This window comes from Lactuca saligna, chromosome 8, assembly GCF_052625555.1.
Source record: "Lactuca saligna cultivar CGN05327 chromosome 8, ASM5262555v1, whole genome shotgun sequence".
Taxonomy (NCBI): domain Eukaryota; kingdom Viridiplantae; phylum Streptophyta; class Magnoliopsida; order Asterales; family Asteraceae; genus Lactuca; species Lactuca saligna.
The window spans coordinates 154,684,803-154,704,640 of NC_136424.1; the positions used below are offsets into that span (position 1 = coordinate 154,684,803).

Consider the following 19,838-nt stretch of genomic DNA (forward strand, 5'->3'; position numbering starts at 1 on the left):
GTTTCTTAGAAAAATGGGACATTTGTCTCAATACAAATGATAAAAAAAATCCTACTCGTCAGTCACCTACTCATGATAACTAAGAATGTTGTATACAAGTAATAATGTACCCAAACGAGAAGCTAGATCCATGAACGTATATTCACTGCATGGAATAGTAGCTTTTTGCAAGCCAAAACTCTTCATCTGATTCATTAAATTTGTCCTATGTAGCTTTTTGCAAGAATAATCTTGCGCGATAAGAAACTCTTGTATATTTGTACTAAATGTGTTTGCATTCCTCCACTAATAATTGTTGCAGTTCTTATAGCTATCTTCCAATGAAAATCAACTTATAAACGTCCGAGCTCCATAGGCATCAGGTTGATTTTATGTTTTCTTTAAACAAAAATTGCATTATGAACTATGTATAAAAACACTAGAGGGTACAAAACAGGAAAAAAAATAGAACATAAAATGAAACAGAACATGCAGTGTTTTACGTTAAAGTAAGCCTGGTGTTGTGTACTTCATATTTAAATAAATATTTCTTAAACTGAATACAAATATTTATCTCTTGTATAACTACACTCTCATTCTCATGTACTACTATGTTTACTATTTATTACTTTTTATGCTCAGTCTCATTCTCATGTACTACCAGTCATCACACCCGGGCAACTAAAAACTCGGGGGTTATAAAACATTGATTTTATCTGCGTATAGTAGGGACACACTTCAAGGTATGAGAAATATTTAGAGCCAAAATAGTAGATTGTGCAATTTTCTGCATTTCATCTCTTATCTCATAATGCTAAACAGTATACAATGAAGTCTAAATAGTTCTTTGTTCAAGTTTCTTACAAAAATGGGACAATTGTCTCTAATTACAAATGATAAAAAAAAAAAATTCTACTAGTCAGTCACCTACTCATGATAACTAACAATGATGTATACACAAGTCATAATGCGCCCAAACGAGAAGCTACATCGGTGAACGTACATTCACTACATGGAATAGTCAGGCCACCCATTGGATGACTATACCCAAATTCTTCCTGAGCCTGATCTAGCAGTTGTTGAAAAGTAGGTTGCATTAACAACCATACAGGAACTACAAATCTCTTCTTCTCTTGCTCACCAACATAAACCGCTAAACAGCCTTTTGGGATATCCATAGATTTTGTTGTGCCACTTCCATTTGTGAATGACCATTTAAGAATTTGCTTTGCTTGAGTGATGCGAGGCATAAGGATGGCCATTTTATAAGGAGGGTATTGTCTGTTAACTTCAAAAGGCTTACGGTGAATGAAAATTCTCAAAACACGACTTCTTGGGGAAAAGTTGTGAATCTGTGGTTGTGTTATTCATCTTGAATGGTTTATATATCCATATGATATATGGAAAATTAGATGACAGATGGTGACATATGGTGGAAATGGGATCAATATCACATGCCTTTGTCTTTCATGTTGTAACATGGAAAAAAAATACATAATTAATTTGTGAATCTAAAAGAAAATATAGGATCACAAATATTTCACGGATTGGTTGGTCCATCCAAATAAAAAAACCATGTGATGATGCCTATACAAATGTTTCCTAATTAATGACGATGAGTTATATCCATATACATAATACGTACATCATAGGCCACACCTGTTGTAAGAAAACCCCAGTGATTTTAGACAAAACTATGGGTTTGTTAGGAAGTAGAGCCACACTCGCATTAATATCACATGGGCCCATGATGTTTGTAGAGTTAGAGAATACTTGCCATACATGTTTTCCTCCATGATTAATTCTTTTGGGTATACAAGTACAAGTTTAATCCGTTATTTTATCTCTGAATATATGGTTATGATATGTAAGATCATACTTTCTTGCAAGTTGAGAAACACAGCACATGATATTGCCTTTCTGTCACAACGTCCCTATCTGTAATTTAATTTCTTTCTTATCAACTACAGTACATTAATTTGAAGCTTCAATAAACCATTATATAATGAATCTGAAATGCAAAGAACCAGCACATGCACTTTCCTCTGTAACTCCTCCGCAAGATCTTTTAACAAAGAAAATACTCTCACAATCGTTTTACTTCCTACAGCAACCTTCATCAAATTGGGTATTCGTATGCCTCGGATCATTCAAGCAAAACACATTCTCCAAAGATCTTTGTCAAATGGAACTCGCACATCAACAATGGATCTACCAAAAGGCTATTTTGCAGTTTATGTTGGGGAGCAAAAGCAAGAAAAGAGGCGCTTTGTGGTTCATGTGTCGTTGTTAAGCCAACCTTCATTTCAAGACTTATTACATCAGGCAGAGGAAGAGTATGGATATGACCATCCAATGGGTGGCCTCACAATCCCATGTAGTGAGCACACATTCTTTGATCTCGCAACTCGTCTGGGCGCATTATGAGTTCAAGTTATTGTATTATAGTTGTTACGGTTTTTTTGTTAGCACTTATCACTAACCTTTTTGCAACATGTGACGCTCATCAGTTGTCCAGGTTGTTTTGAAACTCAAACTCGGACTTCTTTCAACTCCACTCTGTATTGATTAATGATATAATGTAGACTTGAATGACAAACGAAATTCAGTGTAACTAGTTTTCTCAACAACAGTTTTAACTCGATTTGAAGATTGTCTGTAGATTGATATAAGCATCTTATACGTATTTTCTCCTAGGATTCCTAAGATAGAATCATCTGATGCTTTAACTGTAAGAAAAGTCTTAAGAAGAATTCTCCAGAGCTAATACTCGGAAAGGGGAGATGCTCAAATTTCTTTTAGTAGATTTGAAGCATCAAACACCTAACTAAGCCATACTAGGAGTATCTTCTAGCCAAATTAAACTCTCACATAAGCAAAAAAGTCCTTGTGGGTGGCAACAAGTAATCAATATTTGTTGCCACATTAGTCTAAAACTTCTCATTTATCACTATGTATTAGGCTTTAAGCGAGGGGATAGCAGGAGAGGTTTGGAGACATACACACCTAGAGGGATTCTACCATTTTAATATGAATTAAAGATTTATCTATAAAAAAGCGGACATCATCAAAATAAATTTTGTGTATGTGGCTCTTTAATTATATAAGATTATAACAAGCCATACCCTTCATTTGATTCATTAAGGTGGCCCTATGTAGCCTATTGCCAGAATAATCTATAAGAAACTCTTGTATATTTGTATTAAATAAGTTTGCATTCCTCCTGTAATAGCTATCAGATCGATGCAGGTCCTCTAGTTCTCTTCCAATGAATATCAAGTTACAAATGTGTGAGCTCCATAGGCGTCAGCATACTCTTTTGGAGTTATTTCATTGTATGTTTAAACTAAAGTCCCATTCTAATCTGCTACTATATTTTTTACTTTTTATGCTCAGCATACTTTTTAGAGTTGTTTCATGATATGTGTATCTATATGGTATGCCCTTTGAATACAAAAATATAAATTTATTACATGCAGGAAGATGGATGGCGACAAAGCTCATGATCCTTTCATATAGACTTTTCTTAATTCTTTTTATCATTTTGCATACCGTTTTCTGAAAAAACAAACTGATATGACGTGGTTTTATCTTCTTAGGGACGCACATCATGGTATGAGAAATTATTATATCCAAAATAGTGGATGATGCAATTTTCTGCATTTCTTATCTCATAACGCTAAACAAAATCCAATAAACTCTTACAAATATGGAACAATTGTCTCTAATTACAAATGATAAAAACAAAATTCTACTGGTCATTTAACTACTCATGATAACTAAGAATGATGTATACAAGTCATAATGCGCCCAAATGTGAAGCTAAATCCGTGAACATATATTCACTACATGGAATAGTTAGGCCTCCCATTGTATGACTATACCCAAATTCTTCCTCAGCCTGATCTAGCAGTTGGTGAAAAGTAGGTTTCATTAACAACCATACGGGAACTACAAATCTCTTCTTCTCTTGCTCACCAACATAAACCGCTAAACAACCTTTTGGGATATCCATAGATTTTGTTGTGCTACTTCCATTTGTGAATGATCGTTTAAGAATTTGCTTTGCTTGAGTGATGCGGGGCATAAGGATGGCCATTTTATAAGGAGGGTATTGTCTGTTAGCTTCAAAAGGTTTACGGTGAATGAAAAGTATCAAAGCACGACTTCTTGGGGAAAAGTTGTGAATCTGTGGTTGTGTAATTCATCTTGAATGGTTTATATATCCATATGATATATGGAAGATTAAATGAAGGATGGTGACATATGGTGGAAATGGGATCAATACCACATGCCTTTGTCTTTCCTCTTGCAAAAAGGAAGAAAATACATAATTAATTTATGAATCTAAAGGCCAATATAGGATCAACAAATATTTCAAGGATTGGTTGGTCCATTGAAATACAAAAACCATGTGATGATGCCTATACAAAGGTTTCCTAATCAATGCGATGAATTATATCCATAAACATAATACATCATAGGCCACACCTGTTGTAAGAAAACCCCATTGATTTTAGCCAAAACTATCGGTTTGTTAGGAAGGAGAGCCACACTCCCATTAATATCACATGGGCCCATGATGTTTGTAGTGTTCTTCACCGCTTACCTTGTGTACAGAATACTGGCCATACATGTTATCCTCTATGTTTAATTCTTTTGGGTATATAAGTACATGTTTAAGCCATTATACTATCTCTGAATATATGGTCGTGATATGTTAGAACATACTTTCTTCCAAGTTATGAAATAGAGAACATGATACTGCCATTCTGTCACACGATATTGCTATCTGGAGTTTAATTGCCTTTTTATCATCTATTATACATTTGGAGCTTCAATAAACCATTATATAAAGCATTCGACAGATAAAGCACCAACACACATTCCTATGTTACTCCTCCATAACATGTTTTAACAAAGAAAATACTCTCACATTGTTTTACTTCCTTCATTAACCTTCAGAAAAATGGGTATTCGTATGCCTCGGATCATTCATGAAAATCAAATTTTCCAAAGGTCTTCGTCAAACGGCACACGCACATCAACAATGGATCTTCCAAAAGGCTATTTTGCAGTTTATGTTGGGGAGCAAAAGCAAGAAAAGAAACGCTTTGTGGTTCGTGTGTCGTTGTTAAGCCAACCTTCTTTTCAAGACTTATTACATCAGGCAGAGGAAGAGTATGGATATGACCATCCAATGGGTGGCCTCACAATCCCATGTAGTGAGCACACATTCTTTGATCTCGCAACTAGTTTGGGCGGGCGCATTATGAATTCAATTTATTGCATTGAGATAGTAAATAGTTTTTTTTTTTTTTTTTTTTTTTTTTTTTTTTTTTTTTTTTTTTTTTTTTTGTAAATTATTGATTATTGACCTTTTTGCAACATGTGACACCTCATCAGTTGTCTAGGTTGTATTGAAACTCGAATTCACACTTCATTCGAATCCACTATGTATTGATTAATTATACTAGTTTATAACCCGTGATAACCACGGTTATAAAATTAATTAAACTTCGTATTAAAAAATCAAAAATATTAATCAATTATTTTAAATAAATTATTAATTAAAAGATATTTTTTTTTAGTTATATAAAATTATAATCGTTGATTTAAATAAATAGATGGAGTTATATTATTTTATCATTTATATTAATTTTATTTTATTTTTTAATCTAATGTTATTAATTTAATATAATTAAAGGGATAAATTCTAAAATTTGAAATTTAAAATGAAGAATCAATTATTAATTTAATAAAATTAGAGTGGAAAATTTAAAATTTGAAATGAATAATTAATAGGTTGACAAGTGGCATGATAAATGATATATACAACATTAATGAAGGGTTCTAATTGCATGACACTTATCAATATGAGATTAAACTTATTCTTTTATTAGAATAGAAAGATAATCTGGACTTGAATGACAAACAAAATTAATTTTAAATAGTTTTCTCAAGAAAAGTTTGACTCAATTTCAAGATTGTTTGTAGACTGATATAAGAATCTATTTCCTCAGGTTCCTAAGCTAGAATCAGATAATGCTTTAACGGATACGAGAAATTCTAAGATCAAGCATTACTGTTATTCTCTCTTTCCTATCCCTAAAACTCAGAGAGCATAACCTGGATTAAACGTAATATTTGTATCCTTCTTGTTGCATGTTTGGTTGTAATATTATTATCAAAGAATTACACAATTATGTTGTGATAAGTAAAATGTACAAATTTCTTTATAGGACTCGGTGTCTGTCCTCAACAAGATCATTGTGCACATATATGAAAAATAAGAAATATATATACATGTTTAAACATTGTTATAAGAGTATATATATACATATGTCCCGTTAATAGGTACTATTTTCTCTAGAAGAAATTGTTTTCCAGAGGGAACCAACTTTTTGCAGCTGCATGAATATATTGTTTAAGAATCCAATTTTTTATTTATCTAGTAAAGGAACAAAACTATATGCAATATATATATATATATATATATATATATATATATATATATATATATATATATATATATATATATATATATATATATATATATATATATATATAGGGTTATATGGAAAATAAATATTAGGGTTTGAATTAAATTTAAAGTAATTACACAAATGGTCCTTATGGTTTAGAATGTTTCTCCTAATCTATCAATCCTTAATCCTTTATCAATCTCAAATGAAAGCTTAAAATTAAAATAGTCAAAGGTCAATTTTGATTTAATACTCGGAAATCATCTCTAATTCAAAACTGATTTCTATTCTTTCAACGTAACATTTAATAGAATAGAATGAAAAGGCATTAAAGCCACTTTCCAATGAAAACCAATAACATTTAGCTTAAAGAAACAACTTAAATCAATATTAAATGAATATAATCGAGACATCATCGAAAGAGTCGGCATAATTTGAGTCGAGCATTAAAGCCGCAATTCATGAAAACCACCCTCCATGAACCTTCATTGATTCCAAAATCGTAAAAAGAATTAAAATGGAATGGTTTCACCCCAGCCAAACACCGGACCACCGAAAACAGTCGTCGGAACCACCAGCGTGTTATGCAGCACCGCCAAATACTCAACCATTTTTCCCTATATCTCTACGTTCACACACACAACTTCCTTTACCACTACTAGAAAACAAAGGGTTTTGCCACACAAAAATAACTACGGAAAATTTTTCTAGGTAATTACTTACATAATACCAACAGAATTCCTATGGAATGGGATGCCCTAAATTAGTAACGGAATAGCTACAAAATAGCTACGGAATAACAACGGACGCACATTTGTAGGTATTTCGTTGGTAATTACCTACAGAATAACAACGGAATAACGACGGAAGTAAGTCTGTAGGTATTCCATAGGTAATTAGCTATAGAATAGCTACAGACTACCCACATAAGAAAATAGCTACATAATAACTACGAAATACCAACGACTTTAAATTATTATTATTATTATTATTCAATAATCAAGTCTTAAATTTTTTTTGATCCTTTTGCTTTGAATATTTAAAAAACAAAAAATTAAAAATTAGAATAATAGTACTATTAATAATAATAATTATAAATATAATGATAATATATAATAATCGTAACGAATGTGTTTAACATACAAACAAATGAACAAACGAAAAAAAACAACTTTAACACATCAATAAGGTAAAATAATATACATTTAATGTATGAATAACAAAAAATATGATAATTAGGGATATATATATATATATATATATATATATATATATATATATATATATATATATATTGTATAAGTAAGTGTATGTATGTATATATATTTATGTACGTGTATATATGTATGAGTTCTAATGATTCACATTCTTCTACATACGTTTATATGATGTATAACTTTGTGAAAACAAATCAATCAAAGTATAATGATGTTGTGAAAAAAATGAAACGAAAAAAAAAAGTTACACCTTCAAAAATATAAAATAAAAAAACTGTAGATAATCCGTAGGTAAATACCTATAGATTACCTACGGATAGCCTTTATCCGTAGGTATTTACCTACGGATTACCTATAGTTTTTTTCTTATTTTCTATTTTTCAAGGGTTTAATGTCATTTTTATCGTTACATTTTTTTCACAACATCATTATACTTTGATTGTTTTGTTTTCAACAACATATACATAACATAAACTTACATACACAGACATGGATCGTTAGAACCCACTATTCATTTACAACTTTATTATTCTTTTTTTTATATAATATAAATGAAAGTTATTTTCTATATACAAATACAAATAAATACACACATTTACATACAAAAGATATGTACGTATTATATTCAGTATATCACGTATTTGTTTAATGACTTTAATTGTGGCTCAAGAACAAACATAATTAAATAGCTTTTTTTGTATCATATATAGTAATGAGTTCTAATGATTCACATTCTTCTACATACGTTTATATGATGGATAACTTTGTGAAAACAAAGCAATCAAAGTATATTGATGTTCTGAAAAAAAATGAAACGAAAAAAATGACATTACACCTTCAGAAATAGAAAAAAAAAAAAACGTAGGTAATCCGTAGGTAAATACCTACAGATTACCTACGGATAGCCTTTATCCATAGGTAATCCGTAGGTATACAATTTTTTTTTTTCTTATTTTCTATTTTTCAATGGTCTAATGTCATTTTTATCATCACATTTTTTTCACAACATCATTATACTTTGATTGTTTTGTTTTCAACAACTTATACATAACATAAACTTACATACACAGACATGGATCGTTAGAACCCACTTCTCATTTACAACTTTATTATTCTTTTTTTATATAATATGAATGATTGTTATTTTCTATATACAGATACAAATAAATACACACATTTACATACAAAAGATATGTACGTATTATATTAAGTATATCATGTATTTGTTTAATGATGTTAATTGTGGTTCAAGAACAAACATAATTAAATAGTTTTTTTTGTATCATATATAATAATGAGTTCTAATGATTCACATTCTTCTACATATGTTTATATGATTGGTAACTTTATGAAAACAAGGCAATCAAAGTATATTGATGTTCGGAAAAAAAAAATGAAACGAAAAAAAATGACATTACACTTTCAAAAATAGAAAAAAAAAAACCATAGGTAATCCGTAGGTAAATACCTACGGATAGCCTTTATCCGTAGGTAATCCGTAGGTATTTACCTACGGATTACCTACAGTTTTTTTTTTCTATTTTTCAAGGGTCTAATGTTATTTTTATCGTTATATTTTTTTCACAACATCATTATAGTTTGATTGTTTTGTTTTCAACAACTTATACATAACATAAACTTACATACACAGACATGGATCGTTAGAACCCACTACTCATTTACAACTTTATTATTCTCTTTTTATATAATATAAATGAAAGTATTTTCTATATACAAATACAAATAAATACACACATTTACATACAAAAGATATGTACGTATTATGTTCAGTATATCACATATTTGTTTAATGACTTTAATTGTGGCTCAAGAACAAACATAATTAAATAGCTTTTTTTGAATCATATATAGTAATGAGTTCTAATGATTCACATTCTTTTACATACGTTTATATGATGGATAACTTTGTGAAAACAAAGCAATCAAAGTATATTGATGTTCTGAAGAAAAAAAATGAAACGAAAAAAAATGACATTACACCTTCAAAAATAGAAAAAAAAAACGTAGGTAATCCGTAGGTAAATACCTACGGATTACCTACGGATAGCCTTTATCCGTAGGTAATCCGTAGGTATTTACCTACGGATTACCTACAGTTTTTTTTTCTATTTTTCAAGGGTCTAATGTTATTTTTATCGTTACATTTTTTTCACAACATCATTATACTTTGATTGTTTTGTTTTCAACAGCTTATACATAACATAAACTTACATACACAGATATGGATCGTTAGAACCCACTACACATTTACAACTTTATTATTCTTTTTTTATATAATATAAATGAAAGTTGTTTTCTATATACAAATACAAATAAATACACATATTTACATATAAAAGATATGTAGGTATTATGTTCAGTATATCACGTATTTGTTTAATGAGGTTAATTGTGGCTCAAGAACAAACATAAATAGCTTTTTGTATCATATATAGTAATGAGTTCTAATGATTCACATTTTTCTACATACGTTTATATGACGTATTACTTTTTGAAAACAAAGCTATCAAAGTATAATGATATTCTGAAAAAATGAAATGAAAAAAACGACATTACACCTTTAAAAATAGAAAATAAAAAAAAACGTAGATAATCCGTATGTAAATACCTACAGATTACCTACGGATAGCCTTTATCGGTAGGTAATCCGTAGGTATTTACCAACGGATTACCTACAGTTTTTTTTTCTATTTTTCAAGGGTCTAATGTCATTTTTATCGTTACATTTTTTTCACAACATCATTATACTTTGATTGTTTTGTTTTCAACAACTTATACATAACATAAACTTACATACACAGACATGGATCATTATAACCCACTACTCATTTACAACTTTATTATTCTTTTTTTTATATAATATAAATGAAAGTTATTTTCTATAAACAAATACAAGTAAATACATACATTTACATACAAAAGATATGTACGTATTATGTTCAGTATATCACGTATTTGTTTAATGACGTTAATTGTGGCTCAAGAACAAACATAATTAAATAGCTTTTTTTGTATCATATATAGTAATGAGTTCTAATTATTCACATTCTTCTACATACGTTTCTATGATGGATAACTTTGTGAAAACAAAGAAATCAAAGTATATTGATGTTCTGAAAAAAATGAAACGAAATAAAATGACATTACACCTTCAAAAATAGAAAGAAATAAACCGTAGGTAATCCGTAGGTAAATACCTACAGATTACCTACGGATAGCCTTTATCCGTAGGTAAGCCGTAGGTATTTACCTACGGATTACCTAGAGTTTTTTTTTATTTTCTATTTTTCAAGGGTCTAATGTCATTTTTATTGTTACATTTTTTTTCACAACTTCATTACATTTTGGACTTGAATTGTAAGGATTTTTCAGAAGGAGGGGTTAGTGGTAATTTACAGATCTTAATTGAGAATAATTTATAGAGAAAGGGGTTGTTTTGTAAATTTTGGACTTGTAATGAAAAAGATTATTGAAATCAAGGGTGTAAAGGGTAAATTAGGGTTTTGTTTTGAAAGAAAAAGAAAGAGAGGGACTATATTGATCACCACCACCACCCTAGATTTTGATGTTCATCAACTTCACACTCCTGTTAAATCCGTTTCTTTAACCACCGCTAGGAGAGTGAAATGTTCTGAAACCTGTTATGGAATAGAACTTCCCCTCAGATCAGGTCCTTCTAGCATATCGATTTCAAAAAATTAGGGCTTCAGTTTTTGTTAATTTGCTGCAAATATCGATTTCAGGGTTTCTATTTTGACTAGAATTTCTGAAAGATGAACACAATTTATAGGGGTTTCTTCATGTGTTTTCTTGATGATCAATTTTTGAAAATCTAGTGTGTATGCGTGTTCTTTCAGAAATCATTGATGAAAATGATGATGAAAGATGAAGATAGAGATGTATAGCGAAGTCAGTGGAATGGATGGGAGTTGGATTTGAGATATGTGATTTTAATTTGGAATTTCAATATGGAGATTCACAGTGAAGATGAAATGGTTTTTAGATTTACATTAGGATGTTGTATCTGGTAAAAGGCGGGTTCCCTCAGTGTATTTTGATTTTATAATTTTTTTTAATCTTATAGATTTTTTCTAGGTTTCTTCTTCATGGACGATGATGATGAACTGGAAAAGGAAAATGAAACAGAAGGGAAGATGAAGGGTTGGTTGCCAGATCTAAAAAAATACAGTTGGACTAAACATATAATTTTAAGAAAACCACATGGACTAAATTCGTAAATTTAACCCACTCATAAAAACCAGTTTTGTAATTTCAATAACTTCTACAATTGACATGTAATTTCAATAACTTCTACAATTGACAGGTGTCAATTGATCATTGGTTCTTAACTTGATGCCCTAAATATTAGTTTTCATAGAACTTAATCCTATATATATATATATATATATATATATATATATATATATATATATATATATATATATATATATATATGGTTATGTTATTTTGTTTTTGCTAATATTGTGTGCTTGTATAAAGGATTCTAGGCCAATCATTTATGGTAAATTAAGAAAGTGATTTTCTTTTAAAATTAAATAGAAAAAAAAACAAATTAATAGGCTTTCATTAATTGACTGGTCACGGGAGGGTAGAATGGTACATTTCTCGTCATTTTATTTGGAAACTGTCGATAACTATGGAAGTGATCAACCGATAATCTCAAATATCTCGCATACTCACAAAATCAAAAACCCAATTCCTTTGGAGGTTGAAACACATTCTAATTTTTTGTAATCTATCTTCAAAATCGGAAGATTCTTTGAAGGTTTTTCATATAAATATCGACACTTAATCCTAGAAGACGGAATCGGCATTCGGGGGCTTCTGTGAACGGTATTTTATAGAATAACGAGTACATGATCGACTTCATTCAAGTCGAAGTTCAAGAACACAGCAGCAACGGCCTTGAATCTTCAAGATGACGATGATGATTTCGTTGCGTAACCTGAAGGTAACAATTTTTTGTTTTAGTTGATGTTTATTGAGTTCGAAAAATGTATTATAGTGTAGGAAGTGTATTTAAAATCATTTATGCATGTATGATTTGTGGTTTGCAAGAAGATGTCTTTTTTTGGAATTTCTTAAGAATAAGTATTGTTTATTACAGTATGCCTTGAAATAATAATAGTATGATAGAATGAAATAATTGTACATGTTATTCTGCCCGAATGCTCTATTCATATGAACATAAAGATGTTTGTTATTCTCCTAGAATTAATCATGTTGTTGTATTAGTTAAAATTGTAATGAAAAAATCTATGAATAAGTAGTTAATTAGCAGGGTATAAAGATTTTATATTCTACTGGAATCAAAGTTTGTATATGATTAATGACTTAAACTAAAACATTCAAAATTCTAATAGATCGATTAAGTTTACATATATAAAATTCTAGTAGAATGGTATGTTGTATATGATTGTGACTATCCAAATAGATAGTGGATTTTATGTCTTGTATTGAAATATAAATGATTCTGGTAGAATTCTAATTTATATGCAATATCATCAGATAGAGTTTAAAGAGAGTGTTTTTTTGATAATTTTTCTTTTATACTGTTATCATTTAAACAAACTGTATAATATTTTAACTTTTGTTGTTTAATTTTTATTAACTTAGAATTATGAGTTAAATTGAAACAGGTACATTTATTGTAGAATATTCTAGTAGAATACGAATATGTGTATGAATATAAGTATTTCAATGTGCAGTGGTTATGTTTGAAAATTAAATGTATGATGTTTTTTTTAGTTTATTTTATATTCTGTTAGAATTGCACTTCTATAAATATTTTTTTTGTAATATGTCATTATTTTGTATTCTGTTTGCATGGGAATTTTGTGTTTATGGTAGTTGTGTTATTGAAATAAATTTTTATTCTGTTAGAATATAGAGAATATCTTATATTTTAATACATTAATATCTAATATCTTATACTAAACATTATAATATTTATTGTGTGCTATAGCAGAACAAGTACATGAAGAAGAACAACATGTGAAACGAGAAAGAAGGTCAAAGAAAAAGCTTGATAAATCAGTTGAACCAAAGAAAAGTCCTAAACCTTTAAATGCATTACTTTTGGAAAGAGAGATAAGGTGAAAGAGGAAATATGACAGAGTTCCAGTTGTAAAAAATTTAAAGAATAAGGGAATTGATGAATCTATCAAAGAGGAACAAGAAGTTAATGTTAGAAAAACAAGTAAGGAATATTCACTTGGTTTAAGATACCTTCCAACCAGAATGAAGTGTGATAACATCACTACAGCTGTTAGGGGGATGTCACCAGAACAAAAACAAGCAATCTTGAGTATGGGTTTTGGGTCAATTCTGCAAGTGAATATTACAAGTTGTCCGGGACAACTAAGCTACTATCTTTTAGATGTGTATGATGCCAATAGTAAAAGAATTGTCCTACAAAATTCTGTTATTGAGATAACAGAACAGACAGTGCATGATATGATGGGGTTGCCAACTGGTGGAGAAGACATCAATGAGTTGCCATTGTGTGATAAGGGGAATCAAATTCTGTAAGAATGGAGGGGATAATATACTTGTGATAAGTTCAATGGTGAGGAGTATTTAAGAAGGATTCATGCTACAACAAAAGATAGTTTGATGCTTATGCTTATTTTTTTTTACCCTTTTTGTTAACAACTTCATAGAGTCAATGTTAATGGGAACAAATCAAATAAAAGTGGAAAGAAAGTTGGTGTTGGTAGAAGACTTTTCAAAGTTAAATTGGTGTAAATATATGTTTGATTGTTTGGGATCAAGGAATAAACTATGGAAAAGGGATGACAAATCAAGCTACTACAATGGTCCTATTAACACTCCTGATTGTAAGTTTGAAATAGTGTTATATGAAATTTTAGATTTGGTAGTGATTTATGCTTGATGTATTGATTAAGTTAATGTTTTTTAGTCGGTGTATGTGTATAACCTAAAGTATTCTATGAAGTTAGATAAAAAGGAATTACGTTCAAATGTTTCCAACAAGTATTGTGTGCATGGATGCATCAATCACAATTTAGCAAATTATTAATTATTTTATTAAATATGTAAGGGTAATTATGTAATCTTTCATTTTAATTCTTTATTTAGTCTGATTGTTATCCTTTTATATTAGGCAATGATTTATGACTGATTTAGTTATCATTAATTTAGTTTTCTTTATATACCCGATTCAAACGTTTCCCACAAATAGAAGACAATTGTCGATTCCCCAGAAACAGATCACAATTGTCGATTCCATTAGCTGATAATCAATTTGTTTTACACTATCGATGGGTGTTCATACTGGAAATCGAAACCAGGTATTCATACATTATTAACAACGACGTCTGACCATGATAATGAAGATTCGATTCAAACGTCCCCCACACACCCTTTTACTGTTTTTACATATACATATGTATCAAATATGATAATCTTGCAGGATAATGAATATCAGAATCCCGGGAAGGATCTGGGTAATGTCAATAATCCCAAGAATCCGGTGAATGAAGTTGTGAAGGACAAAAAAAAAGATGTAAAATATGTTTTGTATTTGGTCATGATAGCAGGAACTGTCCTTTTGGATTGAAGAAAGCATAGAACTAAAAGAAATTCATCAAATTCATCGTTTTTAGATATTATTAAGTTTGATTTCAGTAAAATAAAAGTATGTTTTTGACGAATTATATGGTATTATTAAGTTTCATTTCAGTGTAATAAAATTATCATTTGAAAGGATGTTTGTGTTTTTCTGGTATATTTATGTTTTATAGGATCATACAGTTTATCATTCCAACATAATGTCAAAGAAAAACATTACAGTTATAATTCCAACAGAATGTCAAAAAAATAAAGTTCATTACATTTCATAAAATATGTTTGATGTTTCATAAAATCAAAACACATAATGTCAAAAATAAAATTTGCAAACAATGAGTAATACAATGACTTTAACTTAAACAGTTTAAGAGTTAACTATATTGTAAGCCATATTACTATAATATTCTAGTAGATTGATTTGGAGATAACACATAGTAAACAATTTTGTTAGCCATATTGTGGCATCTTCATTCCTAATAATTGTCTCCCCTAAATGCCACTTGTCCCCTCCTTAAACCCCCAACAATCCACATGTCATTCTTCTGCCTCTACTCTCACTTCTTTTCCCGCCCATTTCCTACTTCAGGAATGTATATCATATCCTAAAAATCAGCTCTTTGATTACATTATTGTCCCCACATTCAAACAAATTTTGAATTTTCAATTTCATATCTCCTCATATCCCATATAATCAGCAATGGTTTTGAAATAATTGATCTTTTACCAAATATATAACGATCAAATTAGGAATTAAATCACGATTAGTATATTCTCTTCTCCTATTCATTGCATTTATAAATACCAAACCCCTAAATATTTTTATATGTTTTGACGACTTTCTGCTTCTTCATCTCTACAAAGTGCAAAGTACCATCTTTTATCGTACATTTCAATCCATCAGGTTAGTGTAAAACAAAATAATCATACTTTGTTTTATTTTGTTTATTTCTATCTTCTTCTCCTTCTGTTACAAATTTCATATAGCATCCTAGAAACAAGTATGTCGATCTATGTGTGTTGCTCTCTATGTGTTCCATTCACATAATATTCATGCTTATACTTATTATTTTTTTCTTTTTTAATACAAACATATGACGGTTTTGCTACACCATGATATTTACTCGCGGTGCAGTTTTTTTTCCTCAATCTGACTTTCACAAATGACTGTTTTGCTACACCATGATATTTAAACAATTATAATTTAGAACCATATTTGAATAAATTAAAGACTTATGATAGCAAAAAAAAATACATGTCATAGAATACATATATGCTTATCGAAATCTCCATCTCCATTCTTAATAATTGAGATAAAAGGGAGGTATCTGTTGAGGCAGTGAATATATTTTGATATTTTTTTTCTCTATTGACTATTTTGTTTATAACATGCAAACTAATTGTAGGAAAAGAAATATTCATGAAAGAAAGTGAGGTTGTCCTATACAATTAGGCAATAATGCTTTCTTCATTCAGTTAAGTTTGAAAACAAAATTAATTTGACTGCAATTTTCATATTTATAGATTTTCTCGATCAACTGTTTGTTGGATTAACAAATGAGCAACGGGACATTTTTGTTGATATCATGGATGCAGTTAAACATATTAAGGGAGGTGTATTCTTTGTTTGTGGTTATGGTGGAACAGGTAAGACATTTCTTTGGAAGATAATTTCTGTAGTAATTAGAGCTCAAGGTTAGATTGTTTTAAATGTTGCTTCAAGTGGGATAGCTTCATTATTATTGACTGGAGGCAGGACAGCACACTCTCGGTTTATAATTCCCATAAATCTTAATGAGGATTCTTTTTGTTCAATAAATCCAAAAACCGATCTTACCAGTTTAGTAAGAAAAACCTCATTGATCATTTGGGATGAAGCACCCATGGTACACAAACATGCATTCGAAGGTTTAGATCGAACTCTGAAGGATATATTAAAGTGTGTCAATCCTGCGAATTCAAATATTCCATTTGGAGGGAAAGTGATTGTTTTTGGAGGTGATTTCAGACAAATTCTACCTGTTGTTCTAGGTGGCAGTAGGCAAAACATTGTTAATGCTTCTTTAAGTTCTTCTTATTTATGGCAACAATGCAAAGTTCATAAATTAACAAAAAAAACATGAGGTTATCTATTGGAAGCGATCCATCTGCTATTGAACAAATAAGGGATTTTGCAGCTTGGCTTTTGGACATAGGAGAAGGTAATCTTGGTGGTCCGAATGATGGTGAAGCAATTGTTGATATTCCATGGGATATTGTTAATACTAATCCACATGATCCTATAGGTTCATTAATCAGTTTTGTATATCCTTCTATACTGGAAAACTTCAACATTGCTGATTATTTTCAAGAAAGAGTAATACTAGCTCCCAAGAATGAAGTTGTCCAAGAAATAAACGATCGTTTGCTGTCATTGTTTCCAGGAGAAAAAAAAAAAGAATACTTAAGTTCAGATAGTCTATGCCGATCCGAGTTTGTTCGTGATGAGTTTGATGCAAATTTATACTCACTTGATGTTTTAAATGGTCTTAAAGTCTTAGGTCTTCCAAACCATAAGCTCATTTTAAAAGTCGGTGTCCCAGTTATGTTATTGAGAAACATTGATCAGAAAAATGACTTATGTAATGGGACTAGACTATAGGTTAAATCTTTGGGAAAATGTGTTGTTGAGACAGTTATCTTATCTGTAAGTAATGTTGGAAACCGGACTTTTATTCCAAGAATGTCTTTAACTCCTTCTGAAGACAAGATCTCGTTCAGATTCCAAAGAAGACAATTTCCATTAGCTGTATGTTTTACAATGACAATTAATAAGAGCCAAGGACAATCTCTATCGAAGGTTGGTTTGTTCCTCAAAGAGCCTGTTTTCACACATGGTCAATTGTATGTTGCTTTATCCAGAGTTCAAAGTAGAGAATGATTAAAATTGTTGATTTTAGATAAAGATGGTAGACTAACAAATAAAACTTCTAATGTTGTGTATAAAGAAGTTTTTAGAAATTTGTAAAAAAATTTGTACAATTTTATTATTAATATAAATTTTGTTATCTGGTTTTTGTTAAATTTATATTTCATTCCATAAAATTATAATTTTTTTGCATTTCTACAAATACAAAATGCAAATTGCATATTCAAACCACTACCGATTCGTATTTTTAACGATTAGAAGTTTTATTTGTTAGTTATGTCGTTATCTTATTATTGCAAAACATATAAACTTTAATCATTACAATAACTATTATCAATTATTAATATTAATTTTAAATAAATAAGTACAATTTAATTAAAAAAATTAATTTCTAATCCGTGGTGCACACGGGTTATAACCTCGTTATTCTAATAGAATGATATTCAATGAATACAATGTGCATAGTTTTATAAGCCATGTTGATACATCTTATCAGTCATGTTTTCAAGGTAACAATTGATAAGTTTTATAAGTCATAATTCTGCAGTATTCTAATAGAATTCATTCGAAAATAAAATAATATGTAGAGTTTTAGAATCCATATTGATATATCATTATGATAGAATTATGTCGTTAATAAAATACTGTGTAGCTTTTTTTAAATTACATAATAATATTGTAAGTAATTACTTTAATGTACTGTTGAAATGTTTTATATTTGGAATGTGAATAGAGTACCTTATGAATATTTTTATCTTTATCATGTTTTAAAAAAGAATCAATTCAGAATCATTTATTTTTATCACTGATCCCTAATATCAAGCCTTTTAATTTGCATAGAATCCGTTTTCATCCCTATTTCTTTTCTATGTCAGTTTATAATATATTTTTTTTCAACTTCTAAAGCATATAGAAACACTGTCGAAATTTCTTAGTTATGGGCGATCAACTACCATAGGCCAATAATCATATTTACGAGGAACATTATTTGGCCAGTGATGATGAAAATGGAATTGAAGATTTCAATTTTCCTGATAATGATACACTCTATAATGGCGGATTTCACATAAGAGAAAGCAGTAATCCTTATTTAGGTGAGTTTTTGAATTATTTGTTTAATTTTTCATTGTATGTCAGATTTTATATTATAACAAACATGTTTAATATTAAATGTTAATATTTTTGTTGATGAACATACAGAGGATGCAAATCATGAAGAAGACGAAAATCAGGTCGTTGATGAAGATACAGAGGTTAATATTGATTTCAGAGAAGGTATTAAATTCAATTCAGGATATTGAAATTTTTACAGAATAATAAAATTCTTTCAGAATAATATTTATATAATTCTTTCAGGATAATTGTGTATTTGCTATGTTGAAACGGGACAACCTCATGTTACACATGATTACGTTTCTCCTGGTGGCACCCTGTATTGGACCCCGATTGTTTCAGATGATATCAAACCAAAAGTTACATCAAAATTTGATTCATATGGTGAAGCAGTAACAATGTACAGAAACTATGCATTAGAATCTGGTTTTGATGTCAGGCTTAGAAGAGTCAAAAAACGAAAACAGGATTATTACAAATTGACATCTTGTATGCAATCGGGAA

At 29.7% G+C, this 19,838-nt stretch overlaps 4 protein-coding genes across 4 annotated transcripts; 2 read left to right on the forward strand and 2 right to left on the reverse strand.

Moving 5' to 3' along the window:
• Nucleotides 1-941: 941 nt before the first annotated feature.
• Nucleotides 942-1,241, reverse strand: LOC145010206 (auxin-responsive protein SAUR19-like). Its single transcript, XM_078968775.1, has one exon. The coding sequence runs from the start codon at nucleotides 1,239-1,241 to the stop codon at nucleotides 942-944; it is 300 nt and encodes a 99-aa protein (XP_078824901.1).
• Nucleotides 1,242-1,980: 739 nt separating this feature from the next.
• LOC145011730 (auxin-induced protein 15A-like) lies at nucleotides 1,981-2,609 on the forward strand. The gene has a single exon (XM_078970460.1). It carries the CDS (start codon nucleotides 1,996-1,998, stop codon nucleotides 2,404-2,406), a length of 411 nt encoding a protein of 136 aa, XP_078826586.1. The 5' UTR covers nucleotides 1,981-1,995; the 3' UTR covers nucleotides 2,407-2,609.
• A 1,169-nt stretch (nucleotides 2,610-3,778) lies between these two features.
• On the reverse strand, nucleotides 3,779-4,078 carry LOC145010207 (auxin-induced protein 15A-like). Its single transcript, XM_078968776.1, has one exon. It carries the CDS (start codon nucleotides 4,076-4,078, stop codon nucleotides 3,779-3,781), a length of 300 nt encoding a protein of 99 aa, XP_078824902.1.
• Nucleotides 4,079-17,432: 13,354 nt separating this feature from the next.
• On the forward strand, nucleotides 17,433-19,582 carry LOC145010208 (uncharacterized). Its single transcript, XM_078968777.1, has 5 exons — nucleotides 17,433-17,934; nucleotides 17,989-18,101; nucleotides 19,180-19,315; nucleotides 19,422-19,496; nucleotides 19,578-19,582. The coding sequence occupies exons 1-5, from the start codon at nucleotides 17,433-17,435 to the stop codon at nucleotides 19,580-19,582; spliced, it is 831 nt and encodes a 276-aa protein (XP_078824903.1).
• Nucleotides 19,583-19,838: the final 256 nt, after the last annotated feature.